The 27,430-nt window shown below is 42.4% G+C and overlaps 1 protein-coding gene across 50 annotated transcripts in view; it reads right to left on the minus strand.

The window, feature by feature from the left end:
* The window catches only part of LOC110501241 (LIM domain only protein 7), a 137,434-nt gene that overhangs the window by 59,405 nt on the left and 50,599 nt on the right, over window positions 1-27,430 (minus strand). For 34 of the 50 annotated variants that reach the window (XM_090215122.1, XM_090215147.1, XM_090215133.1 and 31 more), the window contains 3 exons: window positions 13,268-13,384; window positions 5,572-5,754; window positions 4,111-4,366 (listed from right to left, as the gene is read on the minus strand). In XM_090215122.1, the coding sequence (XP_090071248.1) occupies window positions 4,111-4,328 (218 nt within the window). In that variant the 5' untranslated portion in view covers window positions 4,329-4,366; window positions 5,572-5,754; window positions 13,268-13,384. The remainder of the gene's footprint in view (window positions 1-4,110; window positions 4,367-5,571; window positions 5,755-13,267; window positions 13,385-27,430) is intronic. The other 16 variants (XM_090215125.1, XM_090215120.1, XM_090215161.1 and 13 more) reach the window with 1 other exon arrangement.

The raw sequence follows: 27,430 nt of genomic DNA on the forward strand, positions 1-27,430 counted from the left end.
AGCATGTAGTCCGTTTTGGGGTGCCCATCCCCTCTTTGCTCCCGGTTCTCCCCACCCTCAGCCTCTTGGGTCAAGCGGGCATGGCCCATGGCTCAGGTTGGACATCGGGTGGTAGCTGTCAGCGGCACCCAACAGTGGTCTCCACCGCCGACCATCTTGGGGCGGATTTACCTTCTGAAAGATGACGTCGTCCCGCTCGATGTCGGGGATGATGGTCTTGATGGTGGTTTTCATGCCTCAGGAGGGCATCCTTCTTTCATTTGACCAGCCGGGGCACCAAGGTGCGGTCGATCCTGTGGAGTACCACCGGGGAGCGCTCAACGTTGGTGGGTTTCAGTTTGGGGGGCTGGTAGGGGGCAGTGTGTGGTGGCTGAGTGTACTGGAGGGAGGTGTGGGGGGGCAGTAGCAGAGAGAAGATAGATCGAAAGAAAAAAGGAATGTTATGTTGGATTTAAAACAGGGCTCCATCAAACAGGGGACCTTTTAATAGTATCCAGAAGCAGCTTATTCATATCGTAAGTGTTTGGCAAACACAGTACTATGGCTGTGTCCGAACACCAATACTTCCCAGGTAGCTTGTTTGGTTCATTGGAAGTTGTGTGAAAGTAAGTATTTGGTTTACCATTGGTTCTGCGAAGAAAGACACATGTTTCCTGACCATTAAAACCATTAAAAGTTCATTAAACGTTCTGAGAACGGAAGTGTACATTTCGCCTGTTTTGGGAACTTTACTTTTTAGGTTGCAGTGAGGTTATGATGAACGTTTTACTATGGTTCCCTGAAAGTTTTCCTGGAAGGACATTATAGGTTATTTTAAAGTAACTAAATAACCTTCTGGGAACATGTTTCAATAAGATTTTTAGTTACACGGCTAGCTAGTTTGGATTAACTGAGCACAGATAGGACACATGGAAATTAGGCATTAATCATGGAAACACATTTATGTTTTATTGTGGCACGGCGTCAGTGAGATTTAAACCTATGATCTTCTCTTCTCTATCTATGGAATCCATCCACTTTGCCACCAGTACGGAGCTACAGTAGCATGCTGTTTTTTTTTACTCATATAAACCTGTTCATTTTTGTCTATTCAAACCAACCCCATTTCAAAGGAAACAAGAACTCATAAAGATCAGGTGTGGCCAATTAGTGGGTGCGGCCAACACACCTGAACACAGTTCACAAGAAAGAGGTTAGAGAGAGTTTTGGTGATGCTGAGAATGGAATGTGTATGTTTTTAAATAACGTTCTTAGAACGTTCTCTGAACGTTACTAAAGCCTTCATGTGGTTTCTATGGAAGGTTTTCGTTCTCGGAACAATGAGAACATGACATGAGGAAACCTGTAGGAAATGTTACGCTGAAGTTATGAAATTCCCACAGAAAAACACTATTTGTGAACATTCCCAATGTTCCTAGAACATTACCAAAATGTAAAATAATTGTAACCATGTTTGAACTTTTAGGAATCATTCTGTTAAAGTAACGAAATACTAAGACAATTGTTTTTTTTTGTCAAGTTCCTTAAATGTGCTGACAGTGTTCCAAAGCCAAGCAACTATCCTGCACCATTCTGAGAAAGTTGTGGGATGGTTTTATGCATAATAACCATAGGACAACCACACTCTCACAAAGCTCAAAGAAACATATGGTTTTCAGAACATTATGTGCAAACTGGATTACGTCCTCAGATGAGTAGTATGTTGATATTTGTTGCTTACTGTATAGATTTTTACTAAACGTTTTAAATAAAATGTAGTACGATTAGGACACAGTTTAAGTAAGTAGTAGGCAGGCCATATTTCAGACACGGCCAGTATCTTAACATATGTACAGATGCAAATTGGACTAAACAGCAAGACAGCAAAGTGATTATTCCTCAGTATAATATAACTGGTACAACTCTCAAAACAAACTGCTCTTCAAGGCATGGAAGAACAATGTTATTAGCTTAGCTTTGTAGTACTGTATCGCTGTTAGTACGTGAGCAAAAGCTCTAAAACAATCTAGAGTGCTCCTGTGATGTTACAATCAATGGAAAAGCTGCATCGACCTTTGACCGGCAGCGTGGCGGCTAGTGTGGGTGGAGCCTTCAGGTGCATGGGGGTGAGAGGGGGGAGGTGCCGGAAGAGGGTGGGGCTGAGGAAAGCCAGCGACTGACATGCAGTCCACCAGACTTCATTCGGTTACAGCCCCGGGGAGAGGAGAGGGTTTAGGAAAGAGAAAGAGAGAGGGAGTGGGGAGGAGAGAGGTCAGACAGGTGGACTCAACACAGTGAAGTAGTGTAAAAGTAGAGTAAAGCAGTGCAGACCCACGTTTTATGAATGAGAATGGAATCACTAACCAACAAAAAAAGGCTAACGGGAATCACTGGAAACGGTTGTGATAGAGTGATAAAGTAATGTAAGGGAAGAAAGAGTAAGGAAATGTCTGTTTTGTAAATGTTGACATTGTATGTACTAATGTTTTCTATCATATTTGTTATGTACAGTATGAACATGTGAATGGAATGTGCTTTAAATGATGTGGTTTGGGATATAATGATGATACGCCGCCGCCCCCCCCCTCCATCAGTATGTCCACAGACCTGAAGCCCTGGATTTTCTTGTACCAGCGTCTCCTTATTGACCCCAGTACCATCTTCTGCACGTATGCATCCTCCTGGGTGTCCAGTACTTGGGCAGGAACCCGTCATATAACCCGTTGGCGGGCGGCTTTGGGGAAGCACCCACTTTGCGGGAGTACAGGTCTTCCTGAACAGGGTCGGCGTACCCCACATCACTGAGGGTGGGGGGATCGCATCAGGTGTCATTGGTCCACTGCTGCTCGAGAAAAAGACCAGCCAATCGGAGTGGAAAGAGCTTATGGTGTTATGGTGTTTGGAACATCCTTGAGTACATAGCACTCAATCTCCTCAGACACACGAGGAACAAAAACTTTGTTGTTTTCAAATCAATGAAATCTGATATTTCGGATGGCAAGTCACTCAGTCACAGCAAATGCGAGAGGAACGAGCAAATAAAACTAAAGGAAACAATAACAAATCTTATATCAAATCAAAATCGACCAAGGTGGTTCTAGAAAACTATGCAAACTGAAGATCTCTTTTGTTCTCTCATTCTTTCTTTTTCCCGCACTCGTTCATCCGGCAGACGTAACAGAAGAAGCTCTCTCTCTCTCTCTCTCTCTCTCTCTCTCATTCTTGTCAGACAGGCATAAAATCTCTCTCTCTCTTGGTCAGACGGTTATCAGAGAGGCAGGTCACTGAGGCAGGTCACCGTCTTCCGTGGTGGGGTGTTCGTGTTCACTGTGACCATTGACCAGGTCCCTCCTCTCACCAATGAAACTCCTCCTCCCCCTCCTCCTAACCCCACGGAATTCCCAGCCTCTACAGGGCTGATGGGTTGGGTGAAGTTAGCGGGCGGGTCAGGGGCTAGGCGTCCAGAACGAGGTCCGGGTCCGGCCACTCGGGGTCCGACTCGTCGTCACTGACACTGGTACGCCCACTGCATGGAATTCTGGGAAATGCACCCGTTGTTGGTTAGAATCGGGCCTGGTCTCACTGAGGTCAGTGTTCTGTGGTCAGCCGCGACAGGAGGATATGATGGTACAGTGCACATGCACAAGCACAACCATGGGACAATCATACACAACCATGGGAGAACTAAGCAGCAGAGAGACAGTGGGGATGATAGGAGATGAGGAGTGTGTAAAGACAGGGCAAGGTTCAGGGTATGGATTACAGTAGATTTAAACCACAGACTTGTCATACAGCCAGAACGCAGTCTTACATGCAGTACTCACTATCCAATGCAAAGCAGCAGTTTTCTTCACGGTGAAATGAGCTGGAGTATAAAGCTAGCTTAGCTTGTGCTGCAATGACGTGTCATAACGATCTAAGAAGCTGGGTGGGATATTTTGGCTCGGTACCATTTCGATTTAACAATTCACCTGAATTGGACTGAAATAAAAGGGAATTGAGCCCCATCCCTCTGAATAACTTAACCATTGAGAGATCTGAAAGGATTTGCTAGAGCAGCACCTGCGGTCAAAGATTAGAGGCAGCTGATTTCTGGTGTATAGGCTACAGATGTGTGTATGACTCTGCTACCTGGTGAAGGTGCCATCTTCCTCCGTGTACATGGGGCTGGCCCAGCTCCGACGGCTGTCCTCGTGGCGCTCGGCCCGCTTCTTGCGGAGCGGCGCTGGCACATAGGCCGCTGGCTTGTCCTTGGTGGGCAGGAACTGGTTGAACTGCGTGGTCGTTTTAGGCTCGATGACCAGCGAGCGGCGGTAGTGCAGTGAATCCTTGTTACTGTCTGCCGCCATCCTGAAGACTGAGTCCGTCTCCGCGACACTCTCACAACCTGGGGGAGGAGAGGTGGGGGATGAGGAGATAGACAGAAGGAAAAGGGGTCAAATTGAGGTGCGATGTGAAGGAAGAGGGGAGGGGGAGGACAGTGGAGATTAGAGGGGCAGGAAAGAGTAAGAGGGAGGGCTCTGAGAGAGGGGAGAGAAGAGGTGAAAGACAGAATGGACAAGTGGAGACCAGAAAGGGAGGTGAGGGGAATGGAAGGTGGGAGGAGGGAGGAAAAGGCAGTGGAGAGCAGAGAATGGAAGAGGGTAGAGTTCAGAGGTCGGTCCAAGAGGAGAGACAAGGAAAAGGTCGGAATAGTAGAAGTCTACTTAGTGTTGTTTGCGATATAATTGTCTGGCAGATAAAATAGGGAATCTGGTCAGCTCTATACTTAAAGGGATACTTTGGGATTTTGGGAATGAGGCCCTTTATCTATGTCCTTAAAGTCAAATGAACTCATGCTAACATTGGCTCACAAAACTTCCAATAACTTCCTTCATACTGGACACAGAGACATAAAAACAGTCCATCTGACTCTGAACCTTTCACCTCACTGAACACACCCCAGTACAAGGGTAGAGGGGGTGGTGCGCATTGCTTTGGGAACAGAGGCCTATTACCCCCTCCTTGCTTAATTTACAGGCTGGTGTGGAAGCATCTGGAATGTATCTCTGGTCTGTCTCTCACAGTGGGAGCCAAGTCTCTCTCTAATTACTGACTGAAACGCTAAACTAGTCCACCCACTGTCAAATGCCAACAAAGACCTGGTATCAGTAAAATCAACATGCTCAGTGTGAACTTCACAGATTACCTCAGATAGTCCAAAATAAACAAATAGATACCCACCCTTGAAATAGCATCACGTTAACACTACCACTCAACATTTCAGACTAAGATATAGAGGCTAAAAGGTATACTGCTAAGAGCCTAAAACACAGCATAAAAAGTCAAACCTAAACACACTCAAGTCCTGTCCGACTGGGGTGCGTGATAATTGAGATTGATGTGTGTGCATGCGTGCGTACGTGCGTGTGTGTAGAAGCATAACAAAGTAGAACCAAACACACACACACAACTCGAGTCCTGTCCGATTGAGTGAGTGAGTGAGTGAGTGAGTGAGTGAGTGAGTGAGTGAGTGAGTGAGTGAGTGAGTGAGTGAGTGAGTGAGTGAGTGAGAGTGTGAGTGAGTGAGAGTGTGAGTGTGTTGGTCCATACCCTCACTGCTGCTTTGAGCGTGTTGTCAGGGATCTGCTGTGTGGTCTAGAACCCTGTGTCCTCCTCCTCTCAGTATAGGTAATATATCCTCTCTCCCGCTATACCAGCTGTCTCTGAAACCACTGTATCTTCTCTAAATCTTCTGCTGCTGCTGGCTCTATGGCCGGATGATTCCTCAAGTCCCTGCAATACACACACACACGAACAAACACAATCGTGAGCTCACACCCTGAAAGAAAGAGCGATGTGTCTTTCAGTCATTTAACTCCTTAGGGTTATCCTCCCCAGGTACATGATAACACTCACAGACAAATTATTGATTCCCATTCAAAATCCTATTTTCCCAAACCCTAAAACTATCCCTAACCATAACTCTAACCTTTACACCAAATCCCTAACTGTCATTCTGACCGTAATTCTAACCCTAACCCCTAAACCTAAAATATCCTTTTTCCTTGTGGGATCCGGCGAAATGTCCCTGTTCTACTATCCTTGTGAGGACCTCTGGTCTCATCAAGGATAGTAACCCACCCCCCCAAAAAACACACGTACCCCCATGACACAAACACTTGTAGAGTTCGAGTTAGTTTCTTAACCCATTCTCCAGAACAGTGAATATTGTGATGTCATTCATCCCAAGTCACAAGATTTCCCTAAATTACTGAAGACACCCAAAAGACACCCAGCCATCTCACCAAACACACACTTCTGATGACCGGAACTCTGACCCCTAACTGTTTTCCAGTCAGTCATGCAGGCACAGCCAATAAGCCATGCTCTGTGTGATGATGACGACACTGATAACTGTTTACAGTCTAAAGGGCTTAGCGTAAGAACACAAACAAGGCCTGCCCAGCTAACATAAAACGTTCCCACAACCAGAGAACCTTAAGAGTCTCATTAGGTCATTAACTAATGATTTCATAGGAATGTTCCCGTGATGTACACGGAATGTTTCCAAGAGATCATTCCCTTAAATGTCAAGTAGAACTTACCCAGAACATGGTTACCATGTATTCAGAACATAATACATTCATGTTCTAGATACTTTTCATGGGAACGTTACAAGAACATTCATATGTCCAGTTTTCTGTGGGTTAGGAAAATATTCCGTCAACGTCCCACCAAACATACACAGAATATGGTTGCCATGTTCTCAGAACATAAGATATGAATGTTCTAGACACGTTTCATGGGAATAACATTTCTGTGTATCAGTTGTCAGGACGTCGCGTGATGATCCCAAAGAAATGTTCTCCAAAACAAGTAGTTTAATTACACATCACGCCTTGTTACTTTTGCCAAGCCCATCAAGGCCCTAATCAGTGAACCACTGATCCATTCACAGCTCTTTTTTTCTGTTGGCAAGGTTAGGAATACTCACACACACACACACACACTGCTTTTAAAATAGTGTTTTCAACTTACATATTTGACACACTTTGACATTCAGTGCAATCAGAAAGAATTCACACACCTTTCCACAGAGGGATCATATTAGTGTGTAGCCCAAACTGTTCGGAGGCTACAGACAGAAGTTGGCAGATCGGCTGTACCGACTTCAGATGAGTCCCAAGATGCTTGTGGTGCAGAAGTGCGACATCGGCCGATGGATTGAGACGCATCCAATGCAACAAAACAGACTTCTCTAGATTAGAACAGACATTTAGAATGTGTATTATGCTAATTCGATTTTTGTGGGGGAGCAGACATCGACTCTAAGGTTAACCAACAGCTACCCGGACTATCTGCATTGACTCTTTTCGCACTACGCTGCTGCTACTGTTCATTATCTGTCACTATAATTATCCACTGACTGTACAAAACATTAGGAGCATCAGCTCTTTCCATGACAGACTGACCAGGTGAAAGCTATGATCCCGTATTAATGTTACTTGTTAAATCCACTTCAAATCAGTGAAAGAAGGATTTTTAAGCCTTAAGACAACTGAGACATCGACTGTGTATTTGTGCCAGTTAGAAGGTGAATGGGCAAGACAAAAGATTTAAGTGCGTTTGAATGGGGTATGGTAGTAGGTGCCAGGCGCACCGGTTTGAGTGTGTCAAGAATTGCAACACTTCTGAGTTTTTCATGCACAACCGTTTTCTGTGTGTATCAAGAATGGTCCACCACCCAAAGGACATCCAGCCAACTTTTGTATTAGTATTTATTAAGGATCCCCATTCACTGCTGCCAAGGTAGCAGCTACACTTCCTGGGGTCCAGCAACATTAAGGCAGTTATAGGCAATTTAGAATATTAACATTACATTTCATTACACTTTTCACAACACATTAAGTGTGTTTCCTCAGGCCACTACTCTACTACCAAATAACTACAATACAAAATCCATTTCTACATGTGTCTGTGCCTGTGTGTGTGTGTCTCTTCACAGTCCCCGCTGTTCCATAAGGTATATTTTCATCTGTTTAAATCTGATTCTACTGCTGCATCAGTTACTTGATGTGGAATAGAGTTCCACGTAGCCATGGCTCTATGTAGTACTGTGCGCCTCCCATAGTCGGTTCTGGAAATGGGGATTGTGAAGAGACCTCTGGTGGCATGTCTTGTGGGATATGCCTTGGTGTCTGAGCTGTGTCCTAGTAGCTTAAACAGACACCTCTGTGCATTCTTACAAAAACAAGTAGTGATGAAGTCAATCTCTCCTCCACTTTGAGCCAGGAGAGCATGTTATTGATATTAGCTCTCTGTGCACATCCAAGGGCCAGTCATGCTGCCCTGTTCTGAACCAATTGCAATTTTCCTAAGTTATTTTTTGTGGCACTTGACCACACGACTGAACAGTAGTCCAGGTGCGACACAAAAAAGGGCCTGTAGGACCTGACTGTTGTTGACAGTGCTGTCAAGAAGGCAGAGCAGCTCCTTAGCATGGACATACATCTCCCCATCTTAGTTACTGTTGTATCAATGTGTTTTGACCATGATAGTTTACAATCCAAGCAGTTTAGTCACCTCAACCTGCTCAATTTCCACATTATTTATTACAAGACTTTGTGAAGGTTTAGGGTTTAGTTTAAACTTATTCCTTGCCACCCACTCAAACTAACTGCAACTCTTTGTTAAATGTCGCAGTTATTTCAGTCGCAGTAGTAGCTGATATGTATAGTGATCAGCATTACATAGACATCCGCATTACATAGACACTCTGGCTTTCCTCAAAGCAAGTGGCAATTCATTAGTAAAGATTGAAAAAACAGTAATGGGCCTAGATAGCTGCCTTGGAGAATTACTGATTCTACCTGTAATATGTTGGAGAGGCTTCCATTAAAAAACACCCTCTGTGTTCTGTTAGACAGGTAACTCTTTATCCACATTATAACAGGGGGTGTAAAGCCATAAAACATAGATTTTGCCAGTAGCAGACTATGATCGATAATGTCAAAAGCCGCATCAATTTCATCAAATATTATCCATTTCTCTCAGCCAATCATCAGTCATTTGTGTAAGTGCTGAATGTCCTTCTCTATAAGCATGGTGAAATTATGTTGTCAATTTATTTACTGTGAAATAGTATGTTGTCGAATTTTTTTTTTCAAAAAGTTTACTAAGGGATGGTAACAGGCTGATTGGTCAGCTATTTGAACCAGTAAAGGAGGCTTTACTATTCTTAGGTAACTTTTGCTTCCCTCCATGCTTGGGGGCACACACATTCTAGTAGGCTTAAATTGAAAATATGGCAAATAGGAGTGGCAATATCGCCCGCTATTATCCTCAGTAATTTTCCATCCAAGTTGTCAGACCCCAGGGGCTGGTCATTGTTGAAAAATATATTGCTGTTTATCACCTCTTCCACGCTCACTTTAAATAATAAAAAATTACAATTCTTGCCTTTCATAATTGATCAGTTATACTTGGATGTGTAGTGTCAGTGTATGTTGCTGGCATGTCATGCCTAAGTTTACTCATCTTGCCAATAAAACAAATTATTAAAGTAATTGGCAATATCAGTGGGCTTTGTGATGAATGAGCCATCTGATTCAATGAATGATGGATGTTAGCACTTGGTGGTCTATAGCAGCTTCCCACAAGAATGGGCTTTAGGTGAGGCAGATGAACCTGTAGCCACTCCAACAATTAATCCACACATAAAACGGTCAGCCAAATAATTTCTAATCATCTCTCCTCCTTCCAGGCTTTTTCTTCTTTGGACTTTATATGGCGATTGGCAACTAACTTTCATAATAAGGTGCATTACCACAACTGACATGTTCATTTATCAATCACCCACGTGGGTACAAGCAATGAGGAGATGGCTCGTGGGTATATGCTTCTAAAAGCCAATGAGGAGATGGGAGAGGCAGGACTTGCATCGTGTTCTGCGTCACAAATAGAAGCAACTTCTATTTTCGCGCTTGGCAATGCAGACGCTCGTTGGCACGCACAAGCAGTGTGGGTGCAATGATTGAATAACATTGTGTACATTTATTTTGCAGCGCACGCGATGCGAGCGGTGTGATCAGCAAGTTAGGCAAAACAAAAAACTCCTTAGTCCTTGCCGATGACAAGCATACCCATAACATAATGCAGCCACCACCATGCTTGAAAATATGAAGAGTGGTACAAAGTGATGTGTTGGATTTGCCCCAAACATAACGCTTTGTTTTAAGGACATAAAGTTAATTTCTTTGCTATTTTTGTTGCCATTCTACTAGTGCCTTATTGCAAACTACATGCATGTTTTGGAATGTTTTTTTCTGCACAGGCTTCCCTTTCACTATGTAATTTAGGTTAGTATGGTGGAGTAATTACAATGTTGTTGTTCCATCCTCAGTTTTCTCCTATCAAAGCCATTAAACTCTGTTTTAAAGTCACCATTGACCTCATGGTGAAATCCCTGAGTGGTTAACTTCCTCTCCTGTAACTGAGTTAGGAAGGATGCTATTATCTTTTTCGTGACTAGGTGTATTGATACACCATCCAAAGTGCAATTAATAACTTCACCATGTTCAAACGGATATTCAAAGTCAGCTTTGTTTTGTACCTACCAATTTTTGCCCTTCTTTGCGAGGCATTGGCAAACCTCCCTGGTCTTTGTGGTTGAATCTGTGTTTGAAATACACTGCTTCTTATATGTGTGGGGTACAGAGCTGAGGTAGTCATTCAAAAATCATATTAAACACTATTATTGCATACAAATTGAGTCCATGCATGAACTTATTTAGGCTTGCCATAACAAATGGGTTGAATACTTCTTGACTGAAAACATTTCAGCTTTTCATTTTTTATTAATTTCAAAACATTTCTAAAAACATAATTCCACTTTGACAATATCAAAGTCGATTAATCGATTGGTTGCTTACTGTGTAATCTGTATTGCCATTGGCTAGTTATGACTGGTTAATCACTTTGTTTTTGTCATGATTTGTATTATTAAGTGAATCAAAATCTAAATTTAATCAATTTTAAATTCAGGCTGTGACAAAACAACATGTGGTCAAAAGGTTTGAAAACTTTTTGAAGGCACTGAATATATTTTTTAAAGCCTTGTCTCATGCTAATGGAATTCATGCTGTAGGCTAACCCGTTTCCAATAGGCTATCGTAAAGCAGAAAATCTAAGAAATATGGCAGCTGTGTTGCCCCTTAATATTGAGTTAATCGAGGAAAAATATAATTTTAGACAAATAAAAACTCTGCAAAGGCAGCATTGATCTCGTCGCCCAGGAAAGAAGTGACTCTGGGATGCTGGCCTTCTAGGCAGAGTTGCAAAGAAAACGCCACATCTCAGACTGGCCAATAAAAATAAAATATTAAGATGGGCAAAAGAACACAGACACTGGACAGAGGAACTCTGCCTAAAAGGCCAAAATCCCGGAGTCGCCTCTTCACTGTTGACATTGAGACTGGTTTTTGCGGGTACTATTTAATGAAGCTGTTTCTCAAACTAGACACTCTAATGTACTTGTCCTCTTGCTCAGTTGTGCACCGAGGCCTCCCACTCCTCGTTCTATTCTGGTTAGAGACAGAGACAGTCTCGGTGCTCTACAGACAATTCCTTCGACCACATGACTTGGTTTTTGCTCTGACATGCCCTGTCAACCATGGGCCCTTATATAGGCAGGTGTGTGCCTTTCCAGATCATGTCCAATCAATTGAATTTACCATAGCTGGACTCCAAATCAAGTTGTAGAAACATTTCAAGGATGATCAATGGAAACAGGATGCAGCTGACCTCAATTTTGAGTCTCATAGCAAAGGGTACTTATGTATAAAAGGTTTTTCATTTATTATTAATTTGCAAAAATGTCTAAACTGGTTTTCTCTTCGTCATATAAAAAATATATATATTTTAGAATAAGGCTGTAACATAACAAAATGTGGAAAAAGTCAAGGGGTCTGAATACTTTCCGAATGCCCCATCAACATTAGACAACTATACAGAACGCCCTTAAATTGTCGAAGTAAGTAAATTAAATCAATGATGAGAGACTAGTTAAATTAACTGACAACTGACACAGACATCTGAATGCCGTGACCTAAGGACGTGTTGAATAATATTTACTGTATAAATGACCAATGCACAATGTAGTCATGTAGGTCAAAGTGTCAGATAGGTAAGTTCAAAACACTTTTTGGGGGGAGAACATTTCTTTGGGACCATCAGGCAAAGGCAGCATTGTCCAGTAGTCCTTCGAAGGCCTTGAGCCTTAAGTTAGGTCCATTATAGAAGGGCTCGCATGTCCTGACAACTAAGAACATTGTAACCACGTTCTAGATAAGTTCTGGTTGACATTAAGGGAATGTTTCTCAGAAGGTTTTTGCTAACATATATGGAATGTTCCCCTAACTAATGGAAAACTGAACACTGTAACATTACAAAAACGTTCTCTCTCTCCCTAGAATTGTTAGCTGGGTAACCATCACTGTTGACTGTTGTTAATCATAAAAATCGTATGGTATAGAGCATAATTGCAGTGGTTGAATATGCTTGGTAAATCTAACTATAAACAAACCAAACTGTCAAATTCAACGTTGTGCCTTCCACCCCCTCTGTCGCGACAAACACAAGTCCATGAATGTGAAAACACAGAGACCAACACACTTCCATACATGTACCAAGTGACCTATGGACTCCTGAAGTAAAGAAGATTAAAATAGCTGAGTCAGGAGAATAGATCAGTTATGCTATGGTTTTAGTGCCGACTGTCAAGTATTCTGAGACCCCTAAACCAATGGGCTGACTTCCTTAACTCATAGCTAGTATACCAGGAAGGATATAGAGATGTGTTGGCCAGTGGATGTAAAAGAGGATTTCATTCATACGATTCCTTGCTAGGCTGATTACTCAAACCATTACATGGTAGCACACATAACATAAAAACTGTAGGCACCTTTCCATTTTTAATGTTAATTCTCTTCCTGAATTGACCAAATTGAAATGGATGGACCCCAAACTTGTCTAGACCACTGTAGTAGAGTGAGTCAGATTTACATTTAATAGTGCTAATACTGTACTTGGTCCTGGTCTTGCAAAACTCCTATGGTTAAACACGTTAACAAGACAGTACAAACAGATCTGTGACCAGGCTATAAATACTGTACCCATATAAACATAATTACTAGAAGGAACAAACAGAAATGGAATGGGTTATATAGAGTATAATAGAGTGGATGATTATAGAGTAATAGAACGTTAACCTAGGCTAGGACAGTGTACAGTAAGGTTATTTATTTACCTTGGATAGCGCTGCTATGTCCAGTAGTCCTTCGAAGGCCTTGAGTCTTAAGTTAGGTCCATTATAGAAGGGCTCGCATTGTGCCTTCCTACCTAGCCAGTATATGGTGATCAGCACCTGGGAGAAAGAGGACATGGGTTAATACAAACATCATAATTATAATGTACGCATAGTTTCTTTAAAGGAGCAATGCCAATTCTCTAATATTTTTCTACAACAGAATAAAGAGCATATTACTAGGATAGTATTTGCTTCTTTTCAAATATGTTGAGTGTTTGATTGAGCCTGCCTTGGAGTGCCAATTGGGCGGGGTTTGAACTTGTGTGGCTAAAGTATTTGAAAGAAAACATACTGTTTGAACTCAGGTAAACTGTTGAAAACAGTATGACGTTCAGTTCTATATTGATGAGAACACACTTACAGTATATTCTAGCAGCACACTAAATAGCCTGTATATAGTCTGGACTGTTAGGATGGATCATAAGATTTCTGTATAGTAATGACCCAGCAGAGTTGTCCCAAGGTCATACTGTGAACACTAGTGTCCAGCTCTTTGTTTTCCTGCCTCATCCAGAACCCTCTGATACACCACTGTTTGTTTGTGTGCACTGACCTGACCTAAACCTGACCTGACGAAAGCCCATGTAGGGCTTTCAACTAATACAGTTGTATGCAATGCAGTTATATCTCCCGCCAATAGCGACCATTCAGACAATTAAATAATTTTTATGCAGTTTTTATGGTATGGTAGATAGATGTGTTTTATTTCTACTAAATGTCAGGGTATTTAATCATTTTAAAGTACTCCGTTAGGAGAGAGTGGTCTGGGCGCAGGCAGCAGGCAAGTAGAAAGCTCGCGGCGGCTCCAGATTATTTGATTGACTGTTCTGATTGCCTAGTGATGGACTTAAGTCCTGCTTCAGAAGTAAAATGTCAGTTCGAATCACCAGAGGTTTTGTGTCGGCATTTAAACAAAAAAAACATAGTTTAGCCTACCCTACCAGACAAACAACATTCCTTATCCGAGGCGCTTTCAAGGGGCCACATTCCATTATGTCTGAAAAGCTTAATCAATACAGGCTACCAGTAGCCTACTGTAGGACTTCGGTTCCATGAATAGGATAGGATATTCTACACTCAAGAGACCTAAAACTGAACACACATCACCAGCGAAGAGACCGAGCAGGTAGAGCAGGCCAACGCCAGGGAGAAGAAGGCAGAAGCTTGCTCATATGTTTTGGTAATCTGTATCTCACAATGTCTTGCCTTGCAAATTCACCCAAGTAGCATAAAGTTTGCCTCTTCCTCTCTGGTTTTATTTGAATTACACAACTCCCCAGGCCTTTATAGCCTTCCGGCTGTAATACGGAAAATAATGTTTCGCGATAAACTTGGATTTTAATTAAGTGGGGGATGAAAAAAATATATGTTTTTCAGTTAAAAACTAGGGGGCACTATTTTCATTATTGGAAAAATAACGTTCCCAAAGTAAACGGGCTATTTCTCTGGACCAGATGCTAGAATATGTATGTAATTGACAGCTTAGGATATAAAACACTCTGCCTGGAATATTGTCTGTGAGTATAACAGAACTGATATTGCAAGTGAAATCCTGAGAAAAATCCAATCCGGAAGTGACTCTTATTTTGAAACCCCTGTCTTTCTATGCATCCCTATTGCCCATTGAAAGGGATATCAACCAGATTCCATTTTCTATGGCTTCCCTAATGTGTCTACAGCCACTAGACATAGTTTCAGGCTTTTATTTTGAAAAATGAGCATGAATGACAACATTGCGTCAGTGGTCAGGTGGTGGCTCTCAGAGTGATTTGTGCGTAATAGACAAAGGCGGCCATTGTTCCTCTTGCTCCTACTGAAAAGCCAATCGTCCCAGATTGATTATAAAAAACGTTTGCCATGTTTTTTTCGCCATTGTCGTGACCGCAATTTCCGGTGGATTTCTGAACAAAACGTGGACAAGAAACGGAGGTATTTCGGCTATAAAAATAATCTTTATGGAACAAAAGGAACATTTGCTGTCTAACTGGGAGTCTCGTGAGTGAAAACATCCGAAGCTCAAAGGTAAAATATTTAATTTGATTGCTTTTCTGATTTTCGTGACCAAGCTTCCTGCTGCTAGCTGGACATAATGCTATGCTAGGCTATCGATAAACTTACACAAACGCTTGTCTTGCTTTGGCTGTAAAGCATAATTTCAAAATCTGAGATGACAGGGTAACAAAAGGCTAAGCTGTGTTTCACTATATTTCACTTGTGATTTCATGAATATGAATATTTTCTAGTAATATTTTTTGACGGTTGCGCTATGCTAATTAGTGTAGTTGATGACTATTCTCCCGGATCCGGGATGGGTAGTTCTAAGAGGTTGTTTAAGGATTTTTCTTAACGTTAACGATTCCAACTTCATTTTAACGTTCACACCCTTACTTACAACCTTGCTGAACTGGATAGCATTCATTTTGGTGGTGTTGACAAATCGGGGACAAATCTTTGACAATAACTTATCAACATGGACATAGTCCCCTCCTGTGAGTCAAATGCCTCTTCTTAGCTATACAACTTTTCAAACCTCCACACTCCGGGATAGATGAAGAGGTCTTCAACCAAACCAAATCAACCACAAGCCTGTCACATTCTTCCTAGTTCGACCGCCAATGGGAATGGAAGAGGAAGTCTGACAGTAATTTCTTGTGTGGTCCGAGACACAACTGCAGCCCTCTGACAGAGGGCCTACCTGCACCAGTATATACCATACAGATTCACATTGGCTGTAAATCTGCTAGGCTGATGGCTATAGGAGTTACAAGTAACAGAGCTGATCTTTCAGAAACATTGTGTACATGAATGTATGTGACTGTTTTGAATGCAACTGGGGCTCATTCAGTGGATGACTACCGCGCCGCGTTCTTAGCTCTTCACAGACTCCTTTAGGCAAGATAATTTATTGTGACTTAATTCCATTTGATTTCTAAATACGTAGATACTCACACAGGCTAAGCACACACATATTTTGAATAGATGTAAAACAAATTATGGCAAAAAAACAACAAAAGGATCTTGCAACAAATGGCCAACTCCTGCCATTGCTCCGTGCTTAACTACCTGTATACAATGGCCTTCTGTGTATGTCCATCAGCAACACTGTACCAGAGATGGAACTACAATCAGAACAGGGATGGAACTAACACCCACCCAGGAGGAGCACCACCATCATGGCCACACCCATAAGATACCAATGACCCATTTGTCCACTCACCCATGACAAGCCCTGCAGTGCGTCATTGCCATCACGCACTGACAATGGATGGGTAGGTCTGCCATTCCTGATGAGTGATGCCTCAACACTGAACACACTGACCCCACCTACCTAAACACCACGTTGTACTGAAAGTACACCATCCCAAAATAAAAATACCAAAGCCTTAAATGAATGGGTGTGCACCGCAGTGCAGTCAGCACAACTGCATAAATAAAGATCACCCGTCTTTCTGCATGATTCACCCAGGGCATGGAATGTTTTCTCTCTGCATTCTTCATCAATGAATAACCCACATTTATACGTACACATAACACCTTGTCACCCAGTATCAATCAAACGTTATGAAAAATTAGAAGGAAATGTCAGATCAGTCTGACATCAGCTTTTGGAGGTGACACACACACACACACACACACACACATATATACATACATACATACATACATATATAGATATATATATGAGAAAGGGATTGTGTTGGTGAGTGAGAGGAGTAGTGGGGCGGGCAAACAGGGTGAGGCTGGCATTTCTCTCTCCAGCCAAGGAGCACAAATATAGCCCTTGTGTTGTGTTGCCCTGTTGCCGTTTACAGCCAGGACCGTAACCATGGAGAAGAGAGAGGACTTTATTGGCTGTTCACCATCACTCCTCGTTCCGTTTCACAATTTCTTCACAGTTCACACATGGCTGCATAGAGGACAGACAGTTTGAGCGGTCCTGTGATGAAACCAAACCAATACAGTGCGAGTTTGTCACACAGACACATCATAAATGCAAACAGAGCTTTTTTTGTAATTTCTTTTTGCTTAATGAGGAAAAGTGACAGGCCCAGACTTGTCATTGTGGAGGTAAAACCACCAAACAAACGCGGTTTCTTTCCGCCTACCAGGGAAATGCTGAAATGTCACTTATTCAGGACCTCCTCGAATATGAGATGGAGTATCTCAATGGGTTAATACTGTCACGAAAATGTAAAATAAATGAATGTTAATGGCATATTTGTGCAACATTCCTTTTCCGCTTGATTTTGTTTAGTTAAAGTAAACTTTAATATCCAGCCGTCAATCATTTGTGAGGATTGTGGTCTGACAAAAAGGCACTCCACCCTGTAGATCAGACAGTTTGCTTGATCAACTGTGGCAGAGAATATTGTATAATCATATGCTATCGTGCCACAGTGCCACTCCTCTGGCTAACTGTCTGTTGACGGTCATTTAAATTCCTCAGGGGCCGAAGATTGTTGTACTCTACCTCCCTCAGAATCCTCTGTGTAGTTCTGTTTTTTGGGGCTGTGAAGTAAACTCCACATGTCAATAATTTGCTAAACCAAAAGGCCAACAGCAGAGGGACTTTGGACCAGAAATGTAGTCTGTCTCTCAGACACAGAAAGGTAGCAGACAGTTAAGTTAAGGCTAAAAACACCATATTTAAGCTGCAGGTAATATTTGGGAAATTTGTATTAAGTTCACTCCTCAGGAGCACCAGTGTGTCCTTGACACTGAATCCATCATTATGCTACTGATTGCTTAGAATGTGCACAGACCGGGGTAGTTTACACTAGGGCGAAACCATTTACTACCTTAACTGCAACAAATTAACATTTTCAGTTAGAAAAAGGATCAGGAAACCAGTCAGTATCTGGTATGACCACCATTTGCCTCATGCAGCGCGACATCACCTTCTCATAGAGTTGATCAGGATGTTGATTGTGGTCTGTGGAATTTTGTCCCACTTCTCTCCAATGGCAAGTTGCTGGATATTGGCAGGAACTGGAACACACTGTCGTACACGTCGATCCAGAGCAGCCCAAACATGCTCAATGGGTGACATGTCTGGTCAGTATGCAGGTGTCACGTTCTGACCTTTATTTCCTTTGTTTTGTCTTTATTTAGTATGGTCAGGGCGTGAGTTGGGGTGGGCAGTCTATGTTTGTTTTTCTATGTTGGTTTTTGTGTTCAGCATAGTATGGTTCTCAATCAGAGGCAGGTGTCGTTAGTTGTCTCTGATTGAGAATCATACATAGGTAGCCTGGGTTTCACTGCTGGTTTGTGGGTGTTTGTTTCCGTGTGAGTGTTTGTCGCCACACGGTACTGTTTCGGTTTTCGTTTTCATCTCATCGCTTTTGTTTTGTATTTCAGTGTTCAGTTCGTTTTTAATAAATCGTCATGAACACTTACCACGCTGCATCTTGGTCCGATCCTTACTCCTCTTCAGACGAAGAGGAAATCTGCCGTTACAGCAGGCCATGGAAGAACTGGGACATTTTTAGCTTCCAGGAATTGTGCACAGATCCTTGCGACATTGGGCTGTGCGTCATCATGCTGAAACATGACGTGATGGAGGCGGACGAATGACACGGTAATGGGCCTCAGAAACTTGTCACTGTATCTCTGTGTATTCAAATTGCCAAATTGATAAAATGCAATTGTGTCCGTTGTCTGCCTGCCCATACTATAACCCCAGCGCCACCATGGGGCATCAGCAAACCGCTCTCCCACATGACGCCATACACACTGTCAGGTCAAGATCCTGGTGAGGACAACGAGCACGCAGATTTGACGGTTTCTGACAGTTTGTGCAGAAATTCTTCAGTTGTGCAAACCCACAGTTTCATCAGACGTCTGAGTGGCTGGTCTCAGATGAACCTGCAGGTGAAGAGGCTGGCGTGGTTACATGTGGTCTGTGGTTGTGAGCCAGCTGGCCAAATTCTCTAAAACAACATTGATGTGGCTTATGGTGGTGAAATGAACATTTGATTATGAATTTATATTTTTGTTTACTACAGAATATTTTCTACATGTCACATGCAACCTCATGTTTTCATAAGGAATGTCTTATCAGTCCGTATCCTCAACCCAACAGCTTTTTCATGACAAATGGCAATGTTCATCCAAGGTATGTGCACTTTTGACAGACTTATCAGACTTATCAGTGGTTAGGTCACGTAAGGCTGGGTAATAGATACGTATACACCAGCCAGCGGTAGTGCTGAGAGATGTGCTTTTTGAGGTTGGTTCAATAAAAAAATAATCATGAATGAAAAGTATTTGAAAAAAACATGAAAACGTGACTACGTGAAAAAGAATTGCTCATACATGTCCTATACAGCATATAAACACTGTAAATAGGTCAGGAGCCAGACAGGGAGCCTAAGGAGGAACATAATGTATTACTTAGGGTACATTATTAGCCTATTATTTAAATTATTACAAGGCTATATCCTACAAAGAAATACACTGTGAAGGCTATATAGCCTACAAATAAATATACTGTGAAGGCTATATAGCCTACAAAGAAATATACTGTGAAGGCTATATAGCCTACAAAGAAATACACTGTGAAGGCTATATAGCCTACAAAGAAATATACTGTGAAGGCTATATAGCCTACATAGAAATACACTGTGAAGGCTATATAGCCTACAAAGAAGTTTACTGTGAAGGCTATATAGCCTACAAAGAAATATACTGTGAAGGCTATATAGCCTACATAGAAATACACTGTGAAGGCTATATAGCCTACAAAGAAATATGCTGTGAAGGCTATATAGCCTAAATAGAAATACACTGTGAAGGCTATATAGCCTACAAAGAAATATGCTGTGAAGGCTATATAGCCTACAAAGAAATACACTGTGAAGGCTATATAGCCTACACATAAATATACTGTGAAGGCTATATAGCCTACAAAGAAATATACTGTGAAGGCTATATAACCTACAAAGAAATATACTGTGAAGGCCAGAGTCTGGCTTCAGGCTCATGCGATGGTGCCTGGAGAGCAGGCCAGCAGCCGCAAATACCCTCTTCACACTTGCAGAGCCACTGGGGATGCTAAACACCCTTCAGGCCACTCTTGCCAGGCTGGGCAGTGATGCAGTTTTTATTTTTTATTTTTTATGAATAGGTAGGCCTAAATGTTTTTAGGCAAAATAACCTATCAAAAGGCCTATTGGGTCAAAATTAATTATAGCCTACTGTATATAACTTATAAGAGATCACAATTTTTGTTTATACAATACTTTGCTACAATGACACACTTAACCAGCTACCCACTTCCTTCCTTTCTGTTAGCATGTGCACGTAGTAAGTACACGTGTCTTACACGTGGGATACGTGTCTTTTCAGATTCCACAATGATTCTTTAGTTGTGGACACTACATCAACACACTCCCTCTTGGTCCTCCTCATCTCTGTAAGTCAACTTGATTTTGCACCTGTGTGTTTTATCAGTTTCTTTATGAAAATATTTAGCGAACTCCATGACAGTAGATAAAGCAAGGGGCTATAGCAGCACACAAGTAGACTACAGATGCATGCTGGGCCGGGCATGCCCTAAACTTGTTAAGTGAGTAGTACTGGAGCAGGTGATAAGGCCAACGCTCCAGCCTTTGGGAAACTTGTTAAGTGAGCGGTACTGGAGCAGGTGATAAGGCCAACGCTCCAGCCTTTGGGAAACTTGTTAAGTGAGCGGTACTGGAGCAGGTGAGAAGGCCAACGCTCCAGCCTTTGGGAAACTTGTTAAGTGAGCGGTACTGGAGCAGGTGAGAAGGCCAACGCTCCAGCCTTTGGGAAACTTGTTAAGTGAGCAGTACTGGAGCAGGTGAGAAGGCCAACGCTCCAGCCTTTGGGAAACTTGTTAAGTGAGCGGTACTGGAGCAGGTGAGAAGGCCAACGCTCCAGCCTTTGGGAAACTTGTTAAGTGAGCAGTACTGGAGCAGGTGAGAAGGCCAACGCTCCAGCCTTTGGGAAACTTGTTAAGTGAGCGGTACTGGAGCAGGTGAGAAGGCCAACGCTCCAGCCTTTGGGAAACTTGTTAAGTGAGCAGTACTGGAGCAGCTGAGAAGGCCAACGCTCCAGCCTTTGGGAAACTTGTTAAGTGAGCGGTACTGGAGCAGGTGAGAAGGCCAACGCTCCAGCCTTTGGGAAACTTGTTAAGTGAGTGGTACTGGAGCAGGTGAGAAGGCCAACGCTCCAGCCTTTGGGAAACTTGTTAAGTGAGCAGTACTGGAGCAGGTGAGAAGGCCAACGCTCCAGCCTTTGGGAAACTTGTTAAGTGAGCAGTACTGGAGCAGGTGAGAAGGCCAACGCTCCAGCCTTTGGGAAACTTGTTAAGTGAGCGGTACTGGAGCAGGTGAGAAGGCCAACGCTCCAGCCTTTGGGAAACTTGTTAAGTGAGCAGTACTGGAGCAGGTGAGAAGGCCAACGCTCCAGCCTTTGGGAAACGTGCTCCTCGCTGTGCTTCCACGGAGTTGCATTATTTTCCAGAGAACGCATAGAGCCCTGAGTTGATTATCCCTTTCATACCATGCCTATAATTGAACACATTTCCTGCTAAAAATGTGTTCATTTGAAGGTAAAAATGTGTTCAACATCCACTAAAGTAGCTAGAAAGTTTAATAGATAGTTAGAGTAGTTGCCTTGGTAACAGAACAAAGTAATCAAACCTTCAGAATTCAACAATGGCAATAATGTTTTCAATTATAATTTCTGCTGTCAAAAGCATCTCAAACATAGACAATATAAGAATGACGTATAGCCATTGAATTCTGCAATGCTGATAATGAAGTACAGCCATTGAATTCTACCGTGCTGATATACCATACTCAAAGACTCAATCATGGACACTCTTACTGACAGTTGTGGCTGCTTCGTGTGATGTATTCTTGCCCTTTGTTTTGTTGTCTGTGCCCAATAATGTTTGTACCATGTTTTGTGCTGTTTCCATGTTGTGTTGCTACCATGTTGTTGTCACGTGTTGCTACCAAGCTGTGCGTTCATGTGTTGCTGCCTGCTATGTTGTTGTTGTTGTAGGTCTCTCTTTATGTAGTGTTATGGTGTCTCTTAAAGTGATGTGTGTTTTGTCCTATATTTTATTTTGTATTTTTAATCCCATCCCCTGTCCCTGCAGGAAGCCTTTTGCCTTTTGGTAGGCCGTCATTGTAAATAAGAATTTGTTCTTACCTGACTTGCCCAGTTAAATAAAGGTTAAATTAATAAAAAAGTGGTTTAGAGGGAAATAATGCACACTCTAGAATACCCTTCAAGCCAATCAAAAACGAGTATTCAACAATGCCATGGTATACATTTTTTGTAATGTCAGTTGCGTTGACTCAACAAATCACAGCACAGATTGAAGGGTACACTTCCTGCTTATACTTCCTGGCATGGGTACACGTAAAATGGCTGCCAATCCACCCATTATGCTATCATTGACTTAAATGGAGACGCCCTTTCTATTCATTCTTCTTTCTATGGGTTTTGCATAGGCGCGTGAATACCACACTGTAACGTTAGGATGGCCGGTTGGTTTGAGATTCCTGTTTAACAAGTTGTTGGACTGGTTCAAACCAGTAATGAGGATGTGGCTATGGAGAGAAGGTCGGAGAAGCAATAGATGGAGGCAATCATGGTGGAAGTAGAAGCGCTGGTTGATTCTGGTGGAGAGTTGAGCAAGCTCGGCAAGAGAGTGGAAGACTCAACGAAAAATAGAGCAAAAATTGCTGTAAATTATAAAAATTGGTTTATTGTTGGAGTGCGATTCATTAACAATGATGTACTGTATACTTGGTGAGATCTATGAAGATCACAAAGATGATAAAGGATGCATTAGGAAAGGTAGAATCAGAGTTTGCTCACCTGAATGAGACGTTAGCTACCCTAAATGTAACAAAAGTCAAACTTTGGAGGGGGGAGGGGGGACTCTAAATAATGCTAATTTAACCACTCTCCTATTTGTTTAAATGCAGTGGTAAATATGTTTTACAGTGGTAAATGTGAAACACCCCCACCTCCGTCATAGTTTAAACCATTTATATCTATGTGGCGCCACAGTCCACATTGAAAGAAATGGCCTCAGCTTAGCTCCTTTACGCATAGATTTTCCTTTGTACTTGCTCATTGTCGCCATTTGTTTGCATACAGCTGATGATCGACAATATCACTAGACAACTAGCCTACAGCTAGACACCAATGTGCATCCAATCCATCCACAAGTAGCCTATAAGTTAATGACAGTAGGCCTATAGTTTGCTCTTTCGGTCAGAAGTGTTCAATTTTACAATGGCATAGGCCTACATTGTTGGATTTGTGTGCCCATGAGAACTGAAGACGCCAAGCAAAAACTCATGAATTATGGACAACTCATGAACTAGGGTGTAACTCATGTATTACACTGAATGTAGGATATCGGTTGTGCATGTGTTCCGTGTGTTCCGTGTGTGGAAAATTGCCTCAGCAAATAAATGCAGTTTTCCCACCTTTTTTTTCCCACTACATCACTGGCTACCGGTAGGCCTATGTGAAGTTGATGGTAATACACATTGTAGCCTAGTTTAGTAAGTTGACCATGTATGTTAGGGGGACCATCACGTTTTTCCTGGGACAGTTTCAGTCCCATTTCAGGTGTCCCAACTTTTTAGGCTACAAAAAAGGTACATTTGTCAGCAAGACGCATCAATTAATGTAGGCATAATGCTGAATGTCATTAGGCACATATTTTGGTGTTTTTTTAACAGATGTCTATTTCCATTCATTAAATGGTGCGAGTTCGGATTCTGGAATTATTTTGGAGTGGAAGAACATGCACAGGTATCCTACTTTTTAAATAATTTGTTTGACAATCAGATGAAAATATAATGACTGGTTGTGTTCATGCCACATTAAAAGGGCAATTCATTTTGACTGTTTAAATGACGTTTTCATTATTAGAACCCATTAAAAAAAAACGATGCACCCAAATGTCCTGGTGTAATTCGCACTCTGAGTATCGCTGGACGTTGAGGCTTCATGTCTTAAGAACAAGATTCTAGGAGGGGTGGGAGCACGTTACCTGCACAGTGTAGTGGATGGAGAGAAGCAAGAAAGACAGTCCGTTTTAATGACGTTTGATGAAGAGTATCAGCCTACACATGTAAAGATAGAATATGAGATGTGACATGTCTCAAGTGTGTGTCAATGGAATCAACATGTAGTTTAAAGAATGATGATGATGTACGGTGTAGCAATTGTGGTGGAAATCATGTAGCGAAATTCCTGGAGTGCCCTGCAAGTCTGAAGTTGCAAGGAACCCGAGATGTACAACAGGTCTCCTACAGAGAGGTGTGGGAAGTAGTTGAAGGAGCAAATGGAGCTGTGGAAGCTATGGCAGTGGATGACCCGCAACCGGATGTCACATAGACCTGACAGATGTAGTGAAATGTGTTGTTTTAACAGCTGAAGCAGGGAAAACTGAACACGAGAAGGGATTTGATTTGGACTGTGACTGAAGGAGTCTGTTGATGTAAAAAAAAAATGAAAATAAAATAAGCAATGGCAATTTCTTTTTTCTACAGTTTGCTACAGTAGGTGGCAGAATGGACATAGAATGTGTGTGAACGCCATTATACCAGAGAAGGAAGGTTCATGCCGAGTGTGGTAGACGCACGTTGTTTAGGCCAAATGATTGACGATGTCACGTTCTGACCTTAGTTCCTTAGTACCACGCTGCATATTGGTCCGATCCTTCATACTCCTCGTCAGAGGAAGACGAATATCGTTACAGACGAAAAGAAGTAGGAAAGCCTTTCAGTTTTGCTGTTGTTGTTTTTCTACCGACTCATGTAAAATTGTGGAAGGAGCAAAGTGGAGATAAAGATGAGAGTAATGCCCCACAGCCTGCAGAATCAGAGGGATACTGAGATACTAACAGCGAAGGTTGTTCATCAGAGGGATACTGAGATACTAACAGCGAAGGTTGTTCATCAGAGAGATACTGAGATACTAACAGCGAAGGTTGTTCATCAGAGAGATACTGAGATACTAACAGCGAAGGTTGTTCATCAGAGAGATACTGAGATACTAACAGCGAAGGTTGTTCATCAGAGAGATACTGAGATACTAACAGCGAAGGTTGTTTATCAGAGGGATACTGAGATACTAATAGCGAAGGTTGTTCATCAGAGGGATACTGAGATACTAACAGCGAAGGTTGTTCATCAGAGAGATACTGAGATACTAACAGCGAAGGTTGTTCATCAGAGAGATACTGAGATACTAACAGCGAAGGTTGTTCATCAGAGGGATACTGAGATACTAACAGCGAAGGTTGTTCATCAGAGAGATACTGAGATACTAACAGCGAAGGTTGTTCATCAGAGAGATACTGAGATACTAACAGCGAAGGTTGTTCATCAGAGAGATACTGAGATACTAACAGCGAAGGTTGTTCATCAGAGAGATACTGAGATACTAACAGCGAAGGTTGTTCATCAGAGAGATACTGAGATACTAACAGCGAAGGTTGTTCATCAGAGAGATACTGAGATACTAACAGCGAAGGTTGTTCATCAGAGAGATACTGAGATACTAACAGCGAAGGTTGTTCATCAGAGAGATACTGAGATACTAACAGCGAAGGTTGTTCATCAGAGAGATACTGAGATACTAACAGCGAAGGTTGTTCATCAGAGAGATACTGAGATACTAACAGCGAAGGTTGTTCATCAGAGAGATACTGAGATACTAACAGCGAAGGTTGTTCATCAGAGAGATACTGAGATACTAACAGCGAAGGTTGTTCATCAGAGAGATACTGAGATACTAACAGCGAAGGTAGACTTTGTTACGTTTTATGCTATACACAATACCAATAATGACAAAGCAACAAAAATGAAATGTTAGCAAATATATATAAAAGCAACTGAAATATAACATTTACATAAGTATTCAGATCCTTTACTCAGCACATTGTGGAAGCACCTTTGGCAACGATTATAGCCTCGAGTCTTCTTGGGTACAACTGTATTTGGATAGTTTCTCCCATTTTACTCTGCAGATCCTCTCAAGCTCTGTCAGGTTGGATTGGGAGCGTCGCTGCACAGCTATTTTCAGGTCTCTCCAGAGATGTTAGTCCGGGCTCTGGCTGGGCCACTCAAGGACATTGCGACTTGTCCAAATGCCACTCCTGCGTTGTATTGGCTGTGTGCTTGGGGTTGTTGTCCTGTTGGAAGGTGAACCTTCACCCCAGTCTGAGCACTCTGGAGCAGGTTTTCATCAAGGATCTCTCTGTACTTTTCTCCGTTCCTCTTTCCCTCGATCCTGACTAGTCTCCCAGTCCCTGCTGCTGAAAAATTTCCCCAAAGCATGATGCTGCCACCACCATGCTTCACTGTAAGAGATGGTGCAAGGTTTCCTCTAGACCTGACGCTTGGCATTCAGGCCAAAGAGTTCAATCTTGGTTTCATCAGACCAGAGAATCTTGTTTCTTTAGGTGCCTTTTGGCAAACTCCAAGCGGGCTATCATGTGCCTTTTCCTGAGGAGTGGCTTCCATCTGGCCACTACCATAAAGGCCTGATTGGTAGAGTGCTGAGGAGAGGATTGTCCTTCTGGAAGGTTCTCCCATCTCTACTGAGGAACTCTGAAGCTCTGTCAGACTGACCATCAGGTGCTTGGTCACCTCCCTGACCAAGGCCCTTCTCCCCCGACTGCTCAGTTTGGCCGGGCGGCCAGCTCTAGGAAGAGTCTTGGTCGTTCCAAACTTCTTCCATTTAAGAATGATGGAGGCCACTGTTATATTGGGGACCTTCCATGCTGCAGACAGTTTTTGGTATCCTTCCCCAGATCTGTGCCGAGACACAATCAGGTCTTGGAGCTCTACGGACAATTCCTTCGACCTCATGGCTTGGTTTTTGCTCTGACATGCACTGTCAACTGTGGGACCTTATATAGGCAGGTGTGTGCCTTTCCAAATCAAATCCAAATCAAATCACATTTATTTGTCACATACACATGGTTAGCAGATGTTAATGCGAGTGCAGCGAAATTCTTGTTTTTCCGACCATGCAGTAATATCTATCAAGTAATCTAACCATTTCACAACAACTACCTTATACACACAAGTGTAA

The sequence above is a fragment of the Oncorhynchus mykiss genome, chromosome 22 (genome assembly GCF_057628025.1).
Source record: "Oncorhynchus mykiss isolate SJ-2025 chromosome 22, ASM5762802v1, whole genome shotgun sequence".
NCBI lineage: Eukaryota > Metazoa > Chordata > Actinopteri > Salmoniformes > Salmonidae > Oncorhynchus > Oncorhynchus mykiss.